This window comes from Neofelis nebulosa, chromosome 15 (assembly GCF_028018385.1).
Source record: "Neofelis nebulosa isolate mNeoNeb1 chromosome 15, mNeoNeb1.pri, whole genome shotgun sequence".
NCBI classification, from domain to species: Eukaryota; Metazoa; Chordata; class Mammalia; order Carnivora; family Felidae; genus Neofelis; species Neofelis nebulosa.
In genome coordinates, this window is record NC_080796.1 from 74,292,036 (window position 1) to 74,311,709 (window position 19,674).

The 19,674-nt window shown below is 54.5% G+C and overlaps 1 protein-coding gene across 8 annotated transcripts in view; it reads left to right on the plus strand.

Moving 5' to 3' along the window:
- The window catches only part of LOC131496378 (GON-4-like protein), a 75,445-nt gene that overhangs the window by 49,259 nt on the left and 6,512 nt on the right, over positions 1-19,674 (plus strand). For 7 of the 8 annotated variants that reach the window (XM_058701893.1, XM_058701894.1, XM_058701892.1 and 4 more), the window contains 12 exons: positions 1,740-1,780; positions 2,293-2,396; positions 4,704-4,902; positions 5,403-5,489; positions 6,224-6,395; positions 7,799-7,943; positions 9,659-9,809; positions 14,578-14,694; positions 15,067-16,725; positions 17,230-17,485; positions 18,046-18,230; positions 18,970-19,167. In XM_058701893.1, the coding sequence (XP_058557876.1) occupies positions 1,740-1,780; positions 2,293-2,396; positions 4,704-4,902; positions 5,403-5,489; positions 6,224-6,395; positions 7,799-7,943; positions 9,659-9,809; positions 14,578-14,694; positions 15,067-16,725; positions 17,230-17,485; positions 18,046-18,230; positions 18,970-19,167 (3,314 nt within the window). The remainder of the gene's footprint in view (positions 1-1,739; positions 1,781-2,292; positions 2,397-4,703; positions 4,903-5,402; positions 5,490-6,223; positions 6,396-7,798; positions 7,944-9,658; positions 9,810-14,577; positions 14,695-15,066; positions 16,726-17,229; positions 17,486-18,045; positions 18,231-18,969; positions 19,168-19,674) is intronic. The other variant, XM_058701896.1, reaches the window with a different exon arrangement.

The window sequence follows — 19,674 nt, forward strand, 5'->3', positions numbered from 1 at the left end:
GAGAGAGAGAGAGAGAGAGAGAGAGAGAATCCCAAATAGGCTGTGCACTGTCAGCACAGAGCCTGACCGCGGTTCTTGATCTCACGACTGTGGGATCATGACCTGAGCTGAAATCAAGAGTTGGACGCTTAACCAACTGAACCACCCAGGCGCCCCTCTACAATTTCTCTTTTTAGGTAAATTTATACACAATGTATTACACAAAATTTTCGTGTAGCGTTCAGTGAGTCTTGACATGCTTCCACGTGTGTAATAATCCCCTGTGGGAATATGGAACTGTCACCCCAGGAGGCTCCCTCATGCCCCTTCCAACCCAGCCTCCCCGAAGCACTTGCTGTTCTGATTTTTTTCAGTAACAGGTTAGATTTGCCTGTTTCAGAAGTTCATGAATATGCGCTGTTGTGTAGCTTCTTTCTTTCACTCAGCATACGGTTTTTGAGATTCATCTGTTTGCAAGTATCACTGCTTTTTTCCTTCCATCGCTGTGCAGGATTCTGTTGTATAAATACACCTCTTTGGTCATCTGTTTTTTTATCTGTTCCTAGATGTTAATGGACACTTGGGTTTTTCTGAGTTTTTGCTTTGTTGAATGAAGTGCTCTGAACTTTCTTGTTTCAAGACAGATGATTCCTTTGTCTTGGGTCAGCTGTCCAGGAGATGAATCCCTGGTCATAGGGTAGATGTGTGCTTAGTTCTAGCACACCTAGAACTAGATTATCAGACCTTTTGTCACAGTGGATTTCATTGTCCTTCTCATGGATTTGCATGGCTCTTTCTGCCATCTCCGAGGGGCTCTTACAGAGATGGTCACAGACCTGCCTCAGTCCCCTGGACCCGGCCTGTGACTCTGCACTCATTCAGTGACAGGCTTGCCTTCTTGGATAGTCGCATGGTTTTGGAGTGGCTATGTCATATTAAACTTGAGGTCAACCAAAATATTCACATCTTTTTCAGATTGTTTTGAGCCATTTCACCTTTTCATCCATTTAAGAAACTGATTTTTGGGGTGCCTAGGTGGCTCAGTCGGTTAAGCGTCCGACTTTGGCCCGGGTCATGATCTTGCGGTCGGTGAGTTTGAGGCCCGCGTCTGGCTCTGTGCTGTCAGCACAGAGTCTGGAGCCTGCTTTGGGTTCTGTGTCTCCCTCTCTCTCTGCCCCTCCCCTGCTTGCGCTCTGTCTCTGTCTCTTAAAAATAAATAAACATTTTAAAAAAATGAAAAAACACCCTGATTTCGAAGAATCCTAAATGTAAGACTTTAAAGTTGTTAAGTTTCACCCAATTAATTTGACAACACATGGGGTTTTAAGTCTGTCATCAGTTGGTCTAGCAGTCCCTTCCAGCTTTATATGATTTACAGATGTGATAAGTGTGTTTTTTGGGTCTTCTGGGTCATTGATGCAGTTGCTTGATGGTTTAGGTTCTGTCTTGACTGCACTCAGTAGGCCAGGACAGGACTGGATTTACGTTATGGGAAGGTCATCTAGCTTATGTTCCTGTATGTCTTCCCAGCAGAACTTTCCGAAGGGTCCGTTCGTTCTGTCATGTGTCCCCAAGCATCTGGAACAGGGACTGAGCATAGCTGGTATTCAGGACACGTTTTTGAATGAATGAATGAATGATAGCCATGACGATTTTATCAAATGTCTTGCTGAAAACAAGACATACTGTCTTCTTGGAATTCCCTCTAATTGGAAAACAAAACTAACTTGAGCCAACAACTCTGTGTGGCTTTTTTCCAGAGAAAGAAGTGAATGAACTCATGGAAGAGCTGTTTGAAACTGTGAGTACATGGTCCTTGAGTGGGGACTTGGGGTGGTGGATGTGGACTCACCAGCGAGCTCTGTCCTTTGGTCCCGGGGCTCTCCGTCCAGGAGGGTGGTTTGACCAAGCCAGTGCAGGGCCCTCGGGAGAGAGTATGGTGGGAGGAGAGTTTCGCTAACTAATAAACTTTGAGTACCCATATATGGGTTCTTCCTAGTAAAATCCCCCCCTGCAAACTTTGGGTGGCCTCCCCAACTGTCATTCATCATCCTTAAAGATTGCAGATTAGTTTTGGGATATCCTGGGCACAGATAGTTAGCCTTTCTCATAAACCTGTCTCTTAAAAGATACTGCTCTGTCTTCACCACTGCAAGTGGTCGATTGAGACACTTTGTTCCTGACCTAACGGTCAGCCGTGTGCACGATCGTGGGCGCTCTGAAGTGAGGACGTGTGAGGAAGCTCCTGCCTGCAGTCCTCCCTCCCCTCCCGCCGCTGGGTGACACGCACATGCCCATCCCCTCTGCCCGCAGTTCCAGGACGAGATGGGACTGTCCAACGTGGAGGATGACGGCCCAGAGGAGGAGGAGCGCGTGGCTGAGCCCCGGCCTAGCTTCAACACCCCTCAAGCCCTGCGGTAGGCTAGCCAGAGACGTTGAGGCGCAGAGGGGAGAAAAGCGTGTTTTCAGACGCTCGGGTTCCCGGTTTCCCGTTGCTAACTCCCCGCTGTCACTGATGGAAGGAGGGTCTCCCGTGAATCAGTCTCCTTGCTATGGGGCAGCACAGCCACAGACCAGGCTGCGTCTGTTTGGGAAGGGAGAGAAAACAGTAGCTGGCGTCCATAGCAGCCTCTCCAGGTGAGTGGTGCTGGAGCGGTGCGAGGACTCGGTGGCCAGCCACAGAAACCACCCCCGGTCATACTAGCCTTGTGTCCCTTTTGTTCTCCTCATTGGCCGTTGACGTTGTGTCAGTGTTAGTGACAGTCTGTGGCTGCGGCAGTAGGCGAGCAGCCCGCGAACCAGCTGCAGTCACGCCCGGGGCTTGGAGTCGCACTGCCCCTCCACCGCCACGTGTGACGGGTCTGCACGGTCCATCTGGGCCGTAGTGTGTTGTCCATTCTTTCTGTGTAGCAGCACGTGTGGTCAGGTGACTGGCTGGTGGTCAGGGTGTGCTCTGTGCGTGGGTGGTGCTGTGTGTGAGCTTAGCAGCGTGACCTGATCGGAGAGCTTGGGAGCCATCGGAAAGCTAGGCCTTCAGGGAACGGGCAATTTAGTACAGGAAACAAGGTCTGCTGACCGTTCCATAAAAGCCCGAAATACACGCCATTTTAATAAATACCGTAATATAATTACAACACAATCTCGGGATAGCCTCCCCCTCCCTTTTTTGTTTTTAACCTTTATTGAGGTATAATTTTCTTTACTGTTTATTTTTGAGAGAGTGTGAGTGGGGGATGGACAGAGAGAGGGGAGACAGAGAGTCGGAAGTGGGCTCCATGCTGTCATCAGAGAGCCCGATGTGGGGCTCGAACTCATGAACCAGGAGATCATGGCCTGAGCCAAAGTTGGACGCTCAACCCTCTGATGAGCCACCTGGGCGCCCTCTTATTCAGCTATAATTGACAAAATTGTAAGATACCGAAAGTGTGCGACATGGTGATATGATAAAAGTTTACATTGTGAAAGATCCTCCCCCCCCTCCCCCCAATCGAGTTAGGGAGCGCTGTATCATCTCACCTGTTTACTTTTTGGGGGGAAACATTTTCGAGATTTCTAAGAGTCTTTCTTTGACCCACTTACTGAGTTCATAATGCAGTTGATTCGTGAGCATGCTTTGGTCGCAGGGAAAGTGAGCCATCGGTGTCCCCCTTGTCAGCCACCTGAGCAATACTTTGTAAAACCAGCTGCGGGCTGTTTGTGCTTCATCCACCTTTCTCGTGCTTCTGCTCCTCCGTTGTTCTGCCAGGAGCACAGACAATGGAGTTTTCAGATCTCAGGAAACATTGTACCCAGGGCTGTGCCATGACTTTAGGTTTTTAGCCCGTGCCTGCTAAAAACTGTGAAAGGAAACATAGTGTTTATCTCCAGAGGCTACAGAAAAGTTATCATGTAGCTGTTGTTACTCTTGTTGCCACCTAGAGATTTCATACTTGCTGGAGCTGGTTGTGTCCTGACTGCACAGAACCCTGGTCCTGCCTTAATCCTGGAGTGTGGGGGCTCTGCCTCAGAACCAGCCTGGGAGCTAGGCATGTGGGTGCTTCAGCCCTGGATGGCCGCTCTCAGGAGGCGGGGGCCGGTCCCGCGGCCGACAGGAGGGATTTGGGCTAGAAGGGGAGGTGCTCACGGGCAGGCAGGGCGATACTTGAACCAGCTTCTCACTGTGTTTCCCAGCTGTCCTGTGGTTTAGTGGGTCCCTTCACACTAGGTCTTGGTCAGAAAGGAAGGCAGGGCAGCCTAGATGGATGGGAGTGGCAGGAGGGCAGAAGCCGGACCTGGGGTGTGGTCATGGGTGAGCGAGGGAACAGATGCTGGGTTTGGAGAAGATTCCGTGTCACCGTTAGGGACACGTCCCAGGTTAATTGTGGATGTCAGGAGGCCCCAAGGATGAGGGGCTCCTCCCGCTGGCTCCCGGACTCCTTTGTTATCCGGACATTTCTCTGTTCCTTGATTTTTGTCTAACTTCTCCTTCATTCGTGTATTATGTAGAGGACTAATCGTGGAAGAATGAGGGGGCAGTGCAGTTCGGGACCGTCTTACTTGAATTTTTGCTAACAGCTTTTGCTAACGGACTTGGATAGACTGGGAGTTTGTTGGCGGATGTGGGATGTGGGGGTCGGCGGAAGGCGGGAGTTACGCAGACCCTTAGCCCGCCGTCGTCGGGGGGACTTGGACGTGCTGGGGACCTCGGGAATGCTCACGTGCGGTCACCTCCCTGTCGGGGATAGGTTTGAGGAACCGCTGGCCAACTTGCTAAATGAGCAGCACCGCACAGTGAAGGAGCAGCTGGAGCAGCTGAAGGTGAAGAAGTCTTCGGGCAGACAGCAGCAGGAGGCCGAGAGGGCGAAGCCCCAGAACGAGAAGGTCCGGCAGACGCTGACTCTAGACCCGGCGCAGAGGCGGCGGCTTCAGCAGCAGATGCAGCAGGCAAGGCCCCCGGGCGAGGCCGGCGCCGGGTCGTCCGCGGCCCGCCACCGGGGCGGCGGTCTGAATGCCCGGAGCGGGCGGCTCGATGTGCCTTGGAAATCCGAGGGCCGCGGCCTTCCCACCGCCTAGGCCCCCGGAAGGCACCGCGTGTGTACCCGTGGGGCTCAGGCAAGAGCGCTCGCGCGTGTGGCCACCCTTGACACTAGGATCCCAGGCTCCTGTCGCTCCTAATCCGTTCTGAACTGAACAGCCTCACTTGCCGGAGGAGTTTTTTCTTCTTCCTAACTTCAGTCCCTCTGGTCTGAGGCTGAGATTCCTCCGGCTCTGTCATTTTGCTGGAGGAACACCTCTGAGAGGCTCACGCCACGAGAAGGCGCCGTTCTCCTCGTCTCCGGAAAGCGGAGCATGTGGTCAGCGGCAGACCTCTCGGGAAAGCCTTCCGGGTCCCTGAAGTGACAACCTCGTAACGTGTTGCCGTGTTGTTTTCTTTCCCTCCTCAGCACGTGCAGCTCTTGACGCAGATTCACCTTCTCGCCTCCTCCAACCCCAACCTCACTTCGGAGGCCAGCACCACGAGGATATTTCTCGTAAGGCTCCACGTGTCCTTCCCGCTACAGACTTGGGGGTCGGTTAGCCTGGGAGGTCGCTTCGCAGAGACGCTCACCCGCCACCGTCTGTGTTTATTCTTGTCTCCTGCACACGTTGGTTGGCAGCTACTCCTGTGGCTTCCTGCGTTTGCCAAGAGAGCGTGAGGCTCTGACCCCCAGAAAGACCGGAGAGCCATCCAGTTTTCTTAGGATTGTTCTGCGACTTTTTTCTTGGGCTTTGTTCCTCATCTTTAGACTTACCATGACTTCTTAGGTTTTCCATACTTCTGTTCTTTTTACTGAATTCATTGTCGGTTCATCTGGCTCAATAGCTACGTGTATAGGATTCATTTTGGTTCTGACATTTTTAAGCATTTTGGAGGAAAGAGTTTTAATTTTGAATTGTCTAGGTGTTAGTCAGAGAAACCGAAAGAAAAAGGTTTAAAAAGTAATTGTTCTCACTCTTGAGAACCTTAGTTCTAGCTGGGGAGCCAGACCGAGCATCCTGCAGGCTGAGCGGCGGAACGAGTGTCGGCGCCCCCCCCCCCCCCCCCCCCCCCGGATATCCGAGGGCTCAGCCACAGAGTGCTCTGGGTGGAGTAATTATAGTGATTGATTTTGTTACCTGTGGTTACCCTCTAGCTGGAGGGCAGGTCTCCCCTCAGAGGCTGACAGGGGCTCCACTAGTGTTAGTCGTCTGGGACTGAGGTCTCCTTTGTGCCCTGTCTTCCCAGAAGGAGCTGGGAACCTTTGCTCAGAGCTCCGTCGCTCTCCGCCATCAGTTCAACCCGAGGTTTCAGACCTTGTTCCAGCCCTGTAACCTGCCGGGGGCAGTGCAGCTCGTGGAAGCCTTCAGCACACACGTCAGCGTCGACTGGAGTCCTCGGAAAACTGTCAAGAAGACTGGTACGGGACAGATCTGTTCACTTCTGCCTTTACTTGCCTTGACACGTGGGAGTCCCATCCCATACCTGGCGTCCTGGCAGACGGGACGTTTATACCCACCGCCTAAGTTCTGGAAGGACGTGAGCGACAGTGCTTGGGCTTCCGTGAGGGCCGGGGCGGCGGGCGGGACGGTGCAGGGGGCAGAGACGGGCGCTGCATGCTGAGAAGTGTCCCAGATAGATGCGAGGGTGGGAAGTACCACGCGCGAGGTCGGGACAGCCTGGGGTCTGGCAAGGATGAAAGTCAAGTGCTTAAGTTGGTTGGCGGTTAGGGTTTCGCTCTCTTTTTCATTAAGAAACTTTTTTCTTTCGTGGTTGCGGTGGTGTCTCCATTTTGAACGAGGTGTTGATTTGGGGATTAGGCACAAATCGGACATGCTGAACATTTGCCTCGTCCTGTATTCTGAAGATGGTTGCTGGCCGCTTCCTGCCTTTTGCATTTTGCTCAGCACTTTGTGAGAAAGTGCGTGCTGTTCCCTGGAGTGAAACGATTGCTTCCGATTTGTTTCCTGGTCTAGAAGAGTAGTTGTGCTTTGCTCCGGGTGTGCTGGTCTTCGGATTCTCTTTTTAAATCCCTGACTTTTGCAGTGAAGTTGAACGTAATTGAGTTTAAGCACACTGTGTCACACACAGGGATCTCAAACTAGCTTCTTAGCCCTGCGTTGGTACCGAAAACTTGCACACCGTGGTGATAAATGCCGCCCGCGGGGCCCCGTGGTTTCTTCTGGGGAGATGAAAACATTTGTGGAGGGAGGACCACGGATTCAGTCGTGTTTCCTCTCTCTGGAGAGGCAGACAGGCCTGGAGTTGAGAGGCTGAGGCAGCAGGACAGAACTGAGTGAGACGGAGGTGTCTCACTCCTCCTGTGGCTTCTGTTCCCAACCCCAGGAGGACTCTGGGAGGACTTCATGAAAGTTAAGTAAGAATCAAATCAAATAAAATTTGGAATACCAGGTTGGTGAGGGAGATTGAGGAAGTTCACATCTTCCCCTGGAAGAAAGCAAGCATTGTTGAAGGTCACTTATCTTCCAAGGGTCTAAAGGGGGAGAGGAGGTAACGACTTTGAGCACACAGTGAGCCGGGTGTTCTCGGTCATCAGTGTTGTGAGTGTCCCTGTTACTTAGGGGTTAGGGGTCCCACACGGGAAGGGTGAGCGGACTAGCTGGCAGGAGCTCACGGGGGACTCCCGGCAGGCATGTGTCAGGCCGAGGACGATGGCTGAAACCTTGGGCGAGGGAGGGCGGGAGGGCAGGCTTCCCTAGGGAAGGACGGCTCTAGATAGATGCGAGAATGCATTCGGAAGCTCTGGTGAAGCCCTCTTTTGTTCTAGAATTTCATTTACCACAGGATTTTGTTTTCTCACAGCAGATGAATTTCCCTGTTTGCCAAAGCAAGTGGCTTGGATCCTGGCCACGAGCAAGGTGTTCATGTATCCAGAGCTACTTCCAGTGTGTTCTCTGAAGGCAAAGAATCCCCAGGATAAGATTTTCTTCACGAAGGCCGAGGACAAGTAAGAGTTTACTGCGGGGGAACAGATGCACCGGGTGACCCGAGGAGAACTAGCTGTTTCTCTTGTGCTCAGGGGAGACAGGGCGTGTGTCATCAGACATGGGCACATGAGGCCAGAAGCAAAGCGGCCTCGCCAGGCCCACTGCTGTGCTGTGTCCGCAGCAGCAATGCCAGGGGGACTGCTCTCTTTGGGGAACAGTGTGCAGTTTTGAAACATTTTCAACTTGTGTTTTGTTTTTGAGTTATTGTAAAAACCAGTCTCATAGTACTGGTAGAAGAAATTTTTCAAAGGAAAAAAAATTTAAAAAAAATTTTTTTAAAGTGTCTATTTTTGAGAGAGAGAGACAGAACGTGAGCAGGGGAGGGGCCGAGAGAGAGGGAGACACAGAATCCGAAGCAGGTTCCTCAGAGCCTGACGCGGGGCTTGAACCCACAAACCCTGACATCACGGCCTGAGCCGAAGTCGGACGCTTAACTTTCTGAGCCACCCAGGCACCTCTGTTTATTTGTTTTTGAGAGAGAGAGAGAGAGAGTGAGCTGGGGAGGGGCAGAGAGAGAGGGAGACACAGAATCCAAAACAGCCTCCAGGCTCCGAGCTGTCGGCACAGAGCCCCACGCGGGGCTGGAACTCACGGACCGTGAGATCATGACCTGAGCCAAAGTCGGAAGCTCAACCGACTGAGCCACCCAGGCACCCTAATGTTTTATGTATTTTTGAGAGAGACAGAGGGAGACACAGAATCCGAAGCAGGCTCCAGGCTCCGAGCTGTCAGCACAGAGCCCGACGCGGGACTCCAACTCATGAACCGGAGATCATGACTTGAACTAAAGTGGGACGCTTAACCGATGGAGCCACCCAGGCGCCCCAGTGGCAAAAAATTTTTATCTGTTATTCTAACCACCCTAAGACAGTGATTTTTCTTTTTTTCTTTCCTTTGTGGGTTTTTTTTTTGTTGTTGTTTTTTTTTTTTTGTAAATTCTACTCCTGCTGTAGGGCTTGAACTCACAGCCCTGAGATTGAGAGTCACAGGCTCTATCCACCTAGCCAGCAGGTGCCTCCAGTGATTTTTCTTTTTGCATTTTCCATATAATCTTTATTGGCAATTTAAGTATAATTCTGTTTTGTTTTTACCTAATGCCTTGAAATTGTTCTTCTGTACTGTCACATTGTCTTTACTTTTGTTTCTGTGTGTTGTCTTTTAAAGTGATATTTAATGGCCTTATGATAGTCCTTTTATTTGCCACTTTTATTTTTTCTCCTGTCTTGTTTTGCTGTTGTAGCGAGGCTTCCCCAAGGATCTGTGTGCATAGAGCTTTTGAAAGTATTTTGAGTTTACCCCTTTGGGTAAATTGCCAAGCGTGAGGTTATTTGACGAAGGTCATGAACACTTCCACGGCTCTTGATTTGTGCCGCCCGGTGCCTTATGGCCTGTGGCGTACAGGTGCCGCAGTTGAGTGGGTCGTGTGGGGAGGCGGTTGGTGCTGAGTTTAACGTCACACAGCGCCCGTTGTTCATCTCATATTTGTTCGCTGAGCCCCATTCTCCTTCCTTTGCCTTCCTTTGAACTGAGCAGGTCTTAGAACCTACCAGCTCTCAGGAAAGGCCGGCCACTCTGTGTCGACTCGCACAAGGATGAGGCGTGGGAACGGTGGGTCGTACCCCGCGGAGTTCTCTGGGGAGAACTGCCCAGTTGGTCAGCACTGCCCCTCTCTCAGTTTGTTGGCTTTAGGGCTAAAGCACTTTGAAGGGACCAAGTTTCCGAAGCTGCTGATGAGCAAGTACCTCCTCACCTGCAAGACCGCCCACCAGCTGACCGTGCGGATCAAGAACCTCAACATGAACCGCGCGCCCGACAACATCATCAAAGTGAGTGCCTGGCTCCTCCCGCCCCAGCTGGGGGCTCCCGGGCAGCCCTTCCTCCCCTCGAAGTCCCTCGTCCTCCTCTTACGGGCATTTCTCCTAAAAATAAAAGCATCCCAACTCTTAAAATATTTCTTGACCTCACGCTTCCCTCTAGCCGCCTGTCTTCTTTGCCTCCAGCCTTCTTGAAAGGGTGAACGACATTCCACCGTATCCTTGTCCTTGGCTCTTTCTGTCAAAGTTAAAAGTACATACTTCGTGAAAGGTACAAAAGAGCTTTGAAGAGTCGGGTAGCTCTGTGAGGCTGATCATGAAAACCGGTATTTCTCTCTCTGCTTCCTGCTGCGGTTTTGAGGGGTGGCGTGTCTGCCTCCGTGTCCGGGTGGCTCGCGGGTCGTTGCCACCGCTTGACGTTTTGCCCTGAGGCGTCGCTTAACTCAAGCACGGCCAGGGCGGCGGAGACTCAGCCCTCCCGTCCTCCCCGTGCCACAGCCCCTTGTCACCACGTGGCATCTCCTGTTGTCTGTCTTTCCCACGAGACCGCAGTGGGCTAGATCGTGTTCAGGGCTCACGTTAAAACGTGATAGCGCGTTGTGAACGCTCCTCACAGCTGAGCGGTGTGGTCCAGCCTGGTTGCTTGGCTTTTCCTGCGGGCATGTAGTGTTTTGTGGGGTAGTAGTTGCGTTTGGGGGAGTGGGTAGAGCTCGCTCTCGAGGGTGTGTGCTAGCTGGTCGGCACTGGAGTTTACCTCCATGTTACAGATCTCCTCAGAGTGTGTTCACAGTGTGGATGTTCCGTCCCTGACTCCTCTGAGGCTGTTCCCTCTGGACAGGCTGCTCTCTCGCCTTGTTGCACAGTGGCTTCTTGGGCTTGCCCTCCCCATCATCCCGGGGCTTCCTTGTGCCTCTTACCTGTGTGCATCCTCCTAGTCCCCGAACCCACATCTGTTTCGTCTGCTTTATTCACCCTGTTTTAGTGGAGCACAGCCTCGTAGCAATCTGGGGAAGAATGCTAGAGAAACAGGTGTTTCCGTTTCGACTGTCTGTATTCACGGTATTCACGCTCCGCGGATTGGACCAGAGGCCGTGCCTGGTTTAGCTGCTGTGCTGTATACTTGGTTTGTGTGTGTAACCGTTGTCACCGTGTGACATAAGGTCTGGCCATCGGGAGAACCTGGGGGAGAGCTACGTAAGACCTTTCTAGTTTTGCAACTTTTTATGCGTCTCTTATGCGTCTCTAATTGTTTAAAATAACACGTTGAGGGGCGCCTGGGTGGCGCAGTCGGTTAAGCGTCCGACTTCAGCCAGGTCACGATCTCACGGTCTGTGAAGTTCGAGCCCCGCGTCAGGCTCTGGGCTGATGGCTCAGAGCCTGGAGCCTGTTTCTGATTCTGTGTCTCCCTCTCTCTCTGTCCCTCCCCCGTTCATGCTCTGTCTCTCTCTGTCCCAAAAATAAATAAACGTTGAAAAAAAAAAAAAATTTAAAATAACACGTTGAAAAACATATCCCTTTCCTACTCACCACCTTTAGTAAGCCTGGAATTTGAGGTTGGAAATCATGTATTATTTACGTATGTATTTAATTTTGAGAGAGGGAGTGCGAGTGCACGAGCAAGGAAGAGCAGAGGGAGACCATCCCAAGCAGGCTCCCCACCCAGTGCAGTGCCCGACGCGGGGCTTCATCTCATGAACCGTGAGGTCATGACCGGAGTCGAAATCAAGAGCCAGACGCTTAACCGACTGAGCCACCAGGTGCCCCAAAGTTGAAAATAATTGTTCTTGGCAAGTTTAAGGGCTGGGGTGCCTGGGTGGCTGAGTTGATTAAGCGTCCGACTCTTCGAAGGGCCTTGCTCCATTTTCTTCTAGTCGCTACTTCCGCCTCTTTAGAGATTTGATGCCATTTTGCCTCTTGAACCTGTGTGACACCTGCGCTTCCTGTCCCCCTACAGCATGTAGGCTTTTTCCTTTTCTCCATTGTTTTGGAATTTCACGGTAATATGAATGCCTAGTATGGGTCTGGTGTCATGAGCTCTGCGAGGACTGGGCGGCCCCCACCGTGGGCCCGTCCGTGTCAGGTGCCCGGCCTCCCCGCGGTGGTCTCCTGCTGTCTTCTCTTTTTCCAACACTCGATCTTCTGTTGGCCTTTCTGGCATGTTACTTCAGCTTTTTCTTTTTCTTGTGACTTTTTCTTTCTCTTTGCTTTTCCTGTTAATATTTTTAATTTCCGATAGCTTTTTGTTTTGTTCATTGAATAGTTTTTAATGGTGGATGGCCGAGGGTGCGTGGGAAGCAGGACAGGACGGAGGCTGGACCTGTCTCCGGCAGCCTCAGTCCAGCCGCTGCTGTTGGGCCGGGGGGAGGCCGCCGTCTGGCTACACCGAATGGGGTGGGATTTGGGCGGCACCTGTCCTCTTAGTCACCCGGTTCTGCTTCCAGCTTTACCCCCACTTCTGTGTGTTTTTCTCCAACATCTGTCTAGCTGGTCCTTAAAACTTCTTTCTGTGCGGGATCTGGCTCTTCCTTTCCCTGTGTCTCTACTCGTCCATCCGCTCATTAGCTTTGAAGACTGTGTTGCTTTTACCTTTTCTTCCATCTGCTCTCCATATAGGCTTTCAGCTCACCACAGCTCCCTTCTGTTTTCATGGTTTTTTTTTTGTTGTTGTTTGTTTTGTTTTGTTTTTTTTTATTTTTGAGACAGAGAGAGACAGAGCATGAATGAATGGGGGAGGGGCAGAGAGAGAGGGAGACACAGAATCGGAAGCAGGCTCCAGGCTCTGAGCCATCAGCCCAGAGCCCGACGCGGGGCTCGAACTCACGGACCGCGAGATCGTGATCTGAGCTGAAGTCGGCTGCTTAACCGACTGAGCCACCCAGGCGCCCCATCTCATGGGGTTTTAAGAAGGAACAAAGCTGGGGTGCCCGGGTGGCTCAGTCGGTTAAGCGGCCGACTTTGGCTCAGGTCATGATCTCACAGCTTGTGGGTTCCAGCCCTGGGTCGGGCTCTGTGCTGACAGCTCAGAGCCCAGAGCTCAGAGCCTAGAGCCTGCTTCAGGTTCTGTGTCTCCCTCTCTTTCTGCCCCTCCTCCACTCATGCTCTGTGTCCCTCTCTCTCAAAAATAAATCAACATTAAAAAAAAAAAAGAACAAAGCTAAATGGATGTGTTTAATCTGTTTTAACAGTAAGTTTCTCCTTTACTGTGGAACTGCTGCAAGTGTGGACGTCTTCCCTGCAAAACCTCAGTGCATTCCCTGCTAAAGATCCGGGGGCTGTGTTCCCGTTAGTGATCTGGGGGCTGCTCTCTGGCTCTCCTCTGGGTGGCTGTCCCGCCGACCCTGCAGCTTGCTCACTTCTGCAACCCCCTCTTGCTCTCACTGCGGCTGCTTCCCCAAGTCTGCCTGCCCCGCTCAAGTGTCCGTGTTCCACAGGGCCCTTGCAGCGTGTGGGCCCTTCCGCATTCGTGCGTGTTGGCGCGATCTGTCTCCTCACGGTCCTCGGGTCTGTGTCTTCGGTCTGGACTTTTCTCCCGAGTGTCTGCGTCGCGTCTCCAACTGTTGCCAGGAAATCTTCTTTCGGTCTCCTTGCTGACTTCTCAGTCTGAATCGTGTCCCTTTGCACCTTCCGGGTGTTGCCACCAACCTCCCCCACCAGCAGACCCCCCCCTCCCCCCGCCACACCACTCGCCCCTGCTGTGATCTGCTCCTTCTGGTTGTTGCCCACGTTGCTGCGAGTTCTCCTTGACCCCTGCAGCGTGATCACTTCTGCCTGCTGGTCTGTCACCAAGTCCTCTGTTGCCTTAACCTGCTTCCTACCCTGCTGCTCATTGGCTCAGTGCTGGTCTTGGCGACACCGTGAGGAACACGCTAGTTTCTACCCACGGTTTCTGGCTCCGTTTATTCTGTCCCTCACGTTGCTGCCGTAGCCACCTCCAGCTAACCTTTCTGGACACGAGTCAGACCGCCTGGTGTGGCACAGAAGGCCCACCCTGTCTTTCCTCTGACTTGTCTCTGAGAGTCTCTCCACGTTCCTGTGTTGCGGCCAGACCAGTCTCTGTGGTCCCTTACGTGCATTCAAGGTTTGGAACCGGAAGTGCGCTCTGCCCGTGCCCCGCCCCGCCACGTCGGTCAGCAAACTCTGTGTCTTTAAGATTCGCCTGTAGCTGCCTCTGCTGCAGAAAGGTCCTTATTGTTCACACGTCAGATACGCGTCGTGGTTTCGTGCATCTTCGCACTCTTTCACAGAGGGTGTCACTCTTGACCTCTTCGACCGTCTCCTACTAGTCTGTAAGCCCCTGGGGGGCGGGAATGTCTTCCCTTATTTGTACCCTCAGCCTGTAGCCCAGATGTTGCTTGAACGGACGCTTACTGTCACCGTGATTCCACTTTCCCTGTAAACTGACTCTTAAAACTGTCTCCGTCTCTCTTTTCTTCTTCTTTGCCTCCTTTCTGGTGTCTCTTGCACCGTCATTTCCTTAATAGGAAGCGTCCATGTCTCCCGGATGAGGGCTCAGGCACTGTCATGACAGCTGAGTAGGAGCAGGTTTCAAGTATGAGCGCTCTGACCATCTGCTTCCTTTTCTCTGTGACCTAAGCTCGTCCCTGTCTGATGACACAGAGTGTTGTAAAATCTTTATTGGAGATTAGTGTCATTTGAGGTGTAGAAGCATTTAACATGTGCTGTGTGTGTGTATGTGTGTTGGAGCACACTCCTCTCCCCAGCCTGACAGGGCAGTGTTTCTGGACAGAATGTAACTCATGTTTCATTCCTTCTTGCTCAGTTTTATAAGAAGACCAAACAGCTGCCCATCCTGGTGAAGTGCTGTGAAGAGCTCCAGCCGCATCAGTGGAGGCCGCCTGTAGAGAGGGAGGAGCACCGGCTTCCATTCTGGTTAAAGGTGCAGCCTGGCTCCCCGAGTGTGCATGCGGCCGGGGGACACCACACCCTGCCAGAGATGTCAAGGGCCACTTTATGCCTTCAGAGCTGGAGTTGCAGGACTGGGGCCCAGGCACTCCTCCTCATGCACCCTTCCTCTCCTGCTTCTTGTCCTTCCCCCAGGTGGCTCCACAGCCTTCGATAAGTGGTGGGTCAAATGCATTTCTAGAGGCTGCGATTGAATGTAGTCTTTGTAGAAATTTTGTGTCCTGCAGGAGAAACCTTAGAAAGATTTCTTGAGACTGTCCGGGAAAGGCCCCTCAAATCCAGGAAGCCCTGTTCTTTTTGCCAGAGTCTGACATGTGCTGGATCCGTGTGTTCTTGTTCTCAATAGGCCAGCCTGCCGTCCATCCAGGAGGAGCTGTGGCGCAGGGCTGACGGCGCCAGAGGGGTAGGAGGTGTGACGGGAGCCGCTGAGGTCAGCTCAGAGCCAGGCCTGGGGACAGGCAGCTCGGAACTGGGGAGTGAAACTCCGTACCCACTGCTGTTGCCCAAGGGTGTGGTCCTGAAACTGAAGCCAGTTGCCAACTGTTTTTCCAGGAAGGCCTGGAGACAGAAGCGGCCATCAGTCCTGAAGCCCCTCCTAATCAGACCCAGCCCCTCTCTCCAGCCTGGCTCCACCCCTGGGAAAACACCGGCGAGGTCCACTCCGCCAGAAGCCCCTCCAAGCAAAATGGTGGTCCGAATTCCTCACGTAATCCAGCCAGCTGCTGTCGTGCAGACGGTGCCAGGTGTCCCTCCGCCGGGGGCCCCTGGCGGGGACAGTTTTGAGTCTCCGACGGCACTGCCTTCCACGACCCCTGAGGCCAGGACCGGCTTCCCCCTGTCTGAGCCCCAGACTGCGCTCCCCTCTGCCCCTGTGCCCAAGGTGATGCTGCCCTCGCTTGCCCCGTCTAAGTTTCGAAAGCCGTGTGCGAGGCCGAGAGCCTCAAAGAGAAAGGGGGCCAAGGCCTCTCTGTGTCTGGAGCCAGCCTCCCTCATCCACCCCGTACCTGTTATCTTCACTGTGCCTGCTGCCACGGTCAAGGTGGTGAGCCTTGGCAGTGGCTGCAACGTGATCCAGCCTGTCAGTGCGGCTGTGGCCCAGAGTCCACAGGCCATTCCCATCACCACCCTCCTGGTGAACCCCACTTCCTTCCCCTGCCCACTGAGTCAGCCCCTTGTGGCCTCCTCTCTCCCACCCCTGATTGTCTCTGGCAACTCTGTGAGTCTTCCTGTCCCGCCTGCCCCTGAAGATAAGGCCCCAGTGAGTGTGGACATCAGTTGTCCTTTGGCTGAAGGGAAAAATGCCTTTCAAGGCCTAGAACCCAAATTAGAACCCCAGGAACTGTCTCCTCTCTGTGCCCCTGTCTTCCCCAAAGAGGAGCACAGCCCAGGGCCACCAGCAGCAGACCGTGTGTGCCAGGAAGAGCTGTCGGAGAACAGCGCCTGTGGCTGGACTCTTGTGAAAGCAGAGGATGGGGGGCAAGGTCTGGAGCCGCCCCTGGGCTCCCGAGAGTCTCTGAGCACACCCCCCGGGGACTTGGAGGACGTCGTCAAGATGGAGCCCAAAGACGCCGGGGAGGACGCCTGTGAGGACAGCAGGGCAGGGTGTTCTGTGGGATTGGACGCTGGCTTCCCAGGGGAGGAGCCAAGGAGGCCGCCCGTCTTACAGCAGGAGGAGGAGGAGGGAAGTCAGCCAGCGAGAACCTCTTCAGCCTCTCGGGAGCCTCGGGACGAGGGACACTCGGGAGCCGTGAGCAAAGGCTCTCCGAGGACCGCTTCCTCCTGTGCCGACCCCGACGCGGCGCGCAGCAGCCCCCCCGGGAAGTCTGAGGGCTTCGCTAGCGCCGATCGCCAGGCGGCCGGGACCCCGGCTGGGCCGGAAGCTGGGGCGGAAAAGGACGGGCCGGAGGAGGAGGAGGAGGAGGACTTTGACGACCTCACCCAAGATGAGGAGGACGAGATGTCATCGGCCTCGGAGGAGTCTGTGCTGTCTGTCCCCGAGCTCCAGGTGAGAGCCAGGGATCTCACGTGTTCTGTGGTCTCAGCCATTTGCCTGATTTATGGATAGGCCACCTGCTTGCTTGCTGCCTCTAGATAGTCCTGCCTTCAGTTTGACTCTTGAAAACGTTGCAAGACACGCTGTGGGGGTGGAGGCGAGGGGAGGAAAAGGGTGAACTTGTACTTATGTGTTTCGCTTGGCACAGGGTCCCTTAACTGTTAGATCGAATCACCTGTGCACGGTTTGAACGCCTACGTGTGTAGGTCCTGAGTGTGGACCGTGGCAAAGGAGAGCCGTATTCAGGGTAGAGGGCGGCCTCTCAAAACGCATCTTCTTCCCACTGTCCCTTGCCACCAGGCTGCAAGCGTAGCTCTCCCCGGGTGCCAACTCCACGTTGGACCCCGGAGGCTGTGCCCAGGCGACCGTGCTCCGGTGTCTGTGCTGGGGGGGTTGTGCCGGTGGCTCCTGGCGAACCGATGCCAGCCCTGGGGATGCTCTTGGGGGGGGTCGCAGGAGACGATGGAGAAGCTGACCTGGCTGGCTTCTGAGAGGCGCGCGGGCCAGGAGGGCGAGTCCGAGGAGGAGAACTCCCAGGAAGAGAACTCTGAGCCTGAGGAGGAGGAGGAGGAAGAGGCAGAAGGGATGGAAAGCCTGCAGAAGGAGGATGAGATGACAGATGAGGCCGCCGGAGACCCTGCTGAGAAGCCGCCGGCCACCTTTGCCTCGCCCAGGACAGCTCCGGAGGCGGAGGCCGGCAGCGCCCCGCCAGGTGAGTGTGCGTGCGGGCGTGTGTGGGGCCCAGCTGGCCTCCTTTCTACCGGGCGTGCACAACAGTCTAGAAACCAGGTGTGAGTTTTCCGAGGAAATCCTCTGGACCTCCCCTGCCCTCCGCCCTCCCCAGACACGTTTGCCCGGTCGGTGCCTGTGCTGGTTTGTACCAGCTGTTAGATTTGTTACCGGCTTCATCCCGGGTTTTCGGTGGTGCTCAATCCGTCTGTCATGTGTGAGGCTGAGAGCTACGTTTATTTCAGAAGACACTGCCGTTCCTCAGCAACATGTAGTCCTCCGAGAGCCCAGCGTAGGACTGTGCTCGCTCTCAGGACTCCCTTTCTCAGTGGAGTAGCGGAGGTGCCCTGAGCGTCCCAGAGAGCATGGCTGTGCAGCCCGCACAGGGCTCACCTGCCAGTCTTGCCTTCCCGCCACTTTCCCACCAGCTCTTCTTCCGAGGCCCTCCCAGACCCGGAGCAGGGGGTGGGGTCTCCCGAGGAGCCGGGGCGGAAGGGTGGCGCGGTGGGGTCAGAGCAACCGTGGGCTTGGTGTCTTCTCCAGGAGAGGGTGGCAGGGCTGCCGGGAAGGGCCGGAGCAGCCAGCGGGCTCGCGGCCGGCGGGGAGGCCGGGCCCGGGCCAGCAAGGACACCTCCAAGCTCCTGCTGCTGTACGATGAGGACATCCTGGAGCGGGACCCACTCAGGGAGCAGAAGGACTTGGCCTTCGCCCAGGCTTACCTGACCAGGGTAGGCAGATGCCGCTTCCTGTTACCGTCCCTCCGAGCTCGGCCGCTTCTTCCAGGGATCTGTGTGAGGGGCCACGGGCACAGGGCTCAGTGATACGTGGCTTGTCGTAGTCCCTGAGCATCACCCTCTGTTGTTCAGAAAGCTGGGAAAGGTGATCCCACCATCATCGTGAGGGGGACTTCACGGGTTGGCTAATAAGGGCCTTTCCCGGGCTCTCAGCTTGAGAAGAAAGACCTATTGTGCTTCGGCCCGAGGGTGGACCTCAGGAAAGCACCTTGGTCTCCAGAGACGTGAGCCAGCCTGTTCCTGTCTTGTGCCACAGTCTCATTCCCTTGGTCCCGCCCCCCCCGCCCCCCCAGCAAGGGGGTGTGCTCGCAGTGACAGTCCTGCCTCACCTTCTTGACTCCTGAATTATTTACCCTCAGTGGACGCTGTGCACAGGGCGCTCCTTCTCTGTTTCAGCGGGGAGCTGAAGTCCGGGACAGGGTAGGACTGTGAGCCAGAGAAACCTGCTGGTCTCGTGGGCAGGGCTGTGGTTTGTGGACACCCGCCACCGGAAGAGAGCTGTGCCTCGCTCGGCGCGGTGTCCGCCACGAACGGATCTGGGGATCTGTCAGGAGCGGCCTGTGCAGGGCGGGTCTCGGAGCTCTCTAGCGGGGCCCCTGCTCCTCGGTCCGTGCTGCTGTTTCGTGTTGGGGCCCGCGGACAGAGCACTGATGGTGGCACGTCTCCTGCGCAGGTGCGAGAAGCCCTGCGGCACGCCCCTGGCAAGTACGAGGACTTCCTTCAGGTTATCTATGAGTTCGAGTCAAGTCCTCAGCGGCAGACCGCTGTGGATCTCTACAGAAGCCTGCAGATCCTGCTCCAGGACTGGCCTCAGCTGCTCAAGGACTTTGCTGCTTTCCTGTTGCCCGAGCAGGCTCTGGCCTGTGGATTAGTAAGTGGATGGGGTTGGTGGGTCCGGTGACAGTGGGGCCGAGCGAGGTTCACGGACATTGTGCCCGTCCCCCGGTCAGATGACCCTGGCATGGCCCACAGAGCCCTCTTCTTTTCAAGAGGTGATCTTCCCGGCCCCTCGTCTCCCCATTTCTTTATGTGTGCCATGTGGGGTCGTACCTTTGCTTGCCCTCACGGGCCTCAGGTAAATCATGTGCCCTCTGCGCCTCACTGTTGTGAGACAGGCGTTCGTTCAACAAACACTTACCTTAGTGCCTAGTACGTGTTGGGCAGAGCTCTAGGTGCTGAGAGTACAGCCATTACAAAAGGGTGACATCCTTGCCCATGTGGAGCTTCCACTCTCCTGGGAGAGTCAGGTGATACACGGTGAAATGTATATAGTAAGTAGATTTGAGGATCAGAAAGCCGACAGAAATGGGAAATGTGCATAGCGCTTCCCGGTGACAAGGCCTCACAGAAGAACACGTCGGGAGGGAGGAGTGAGGGC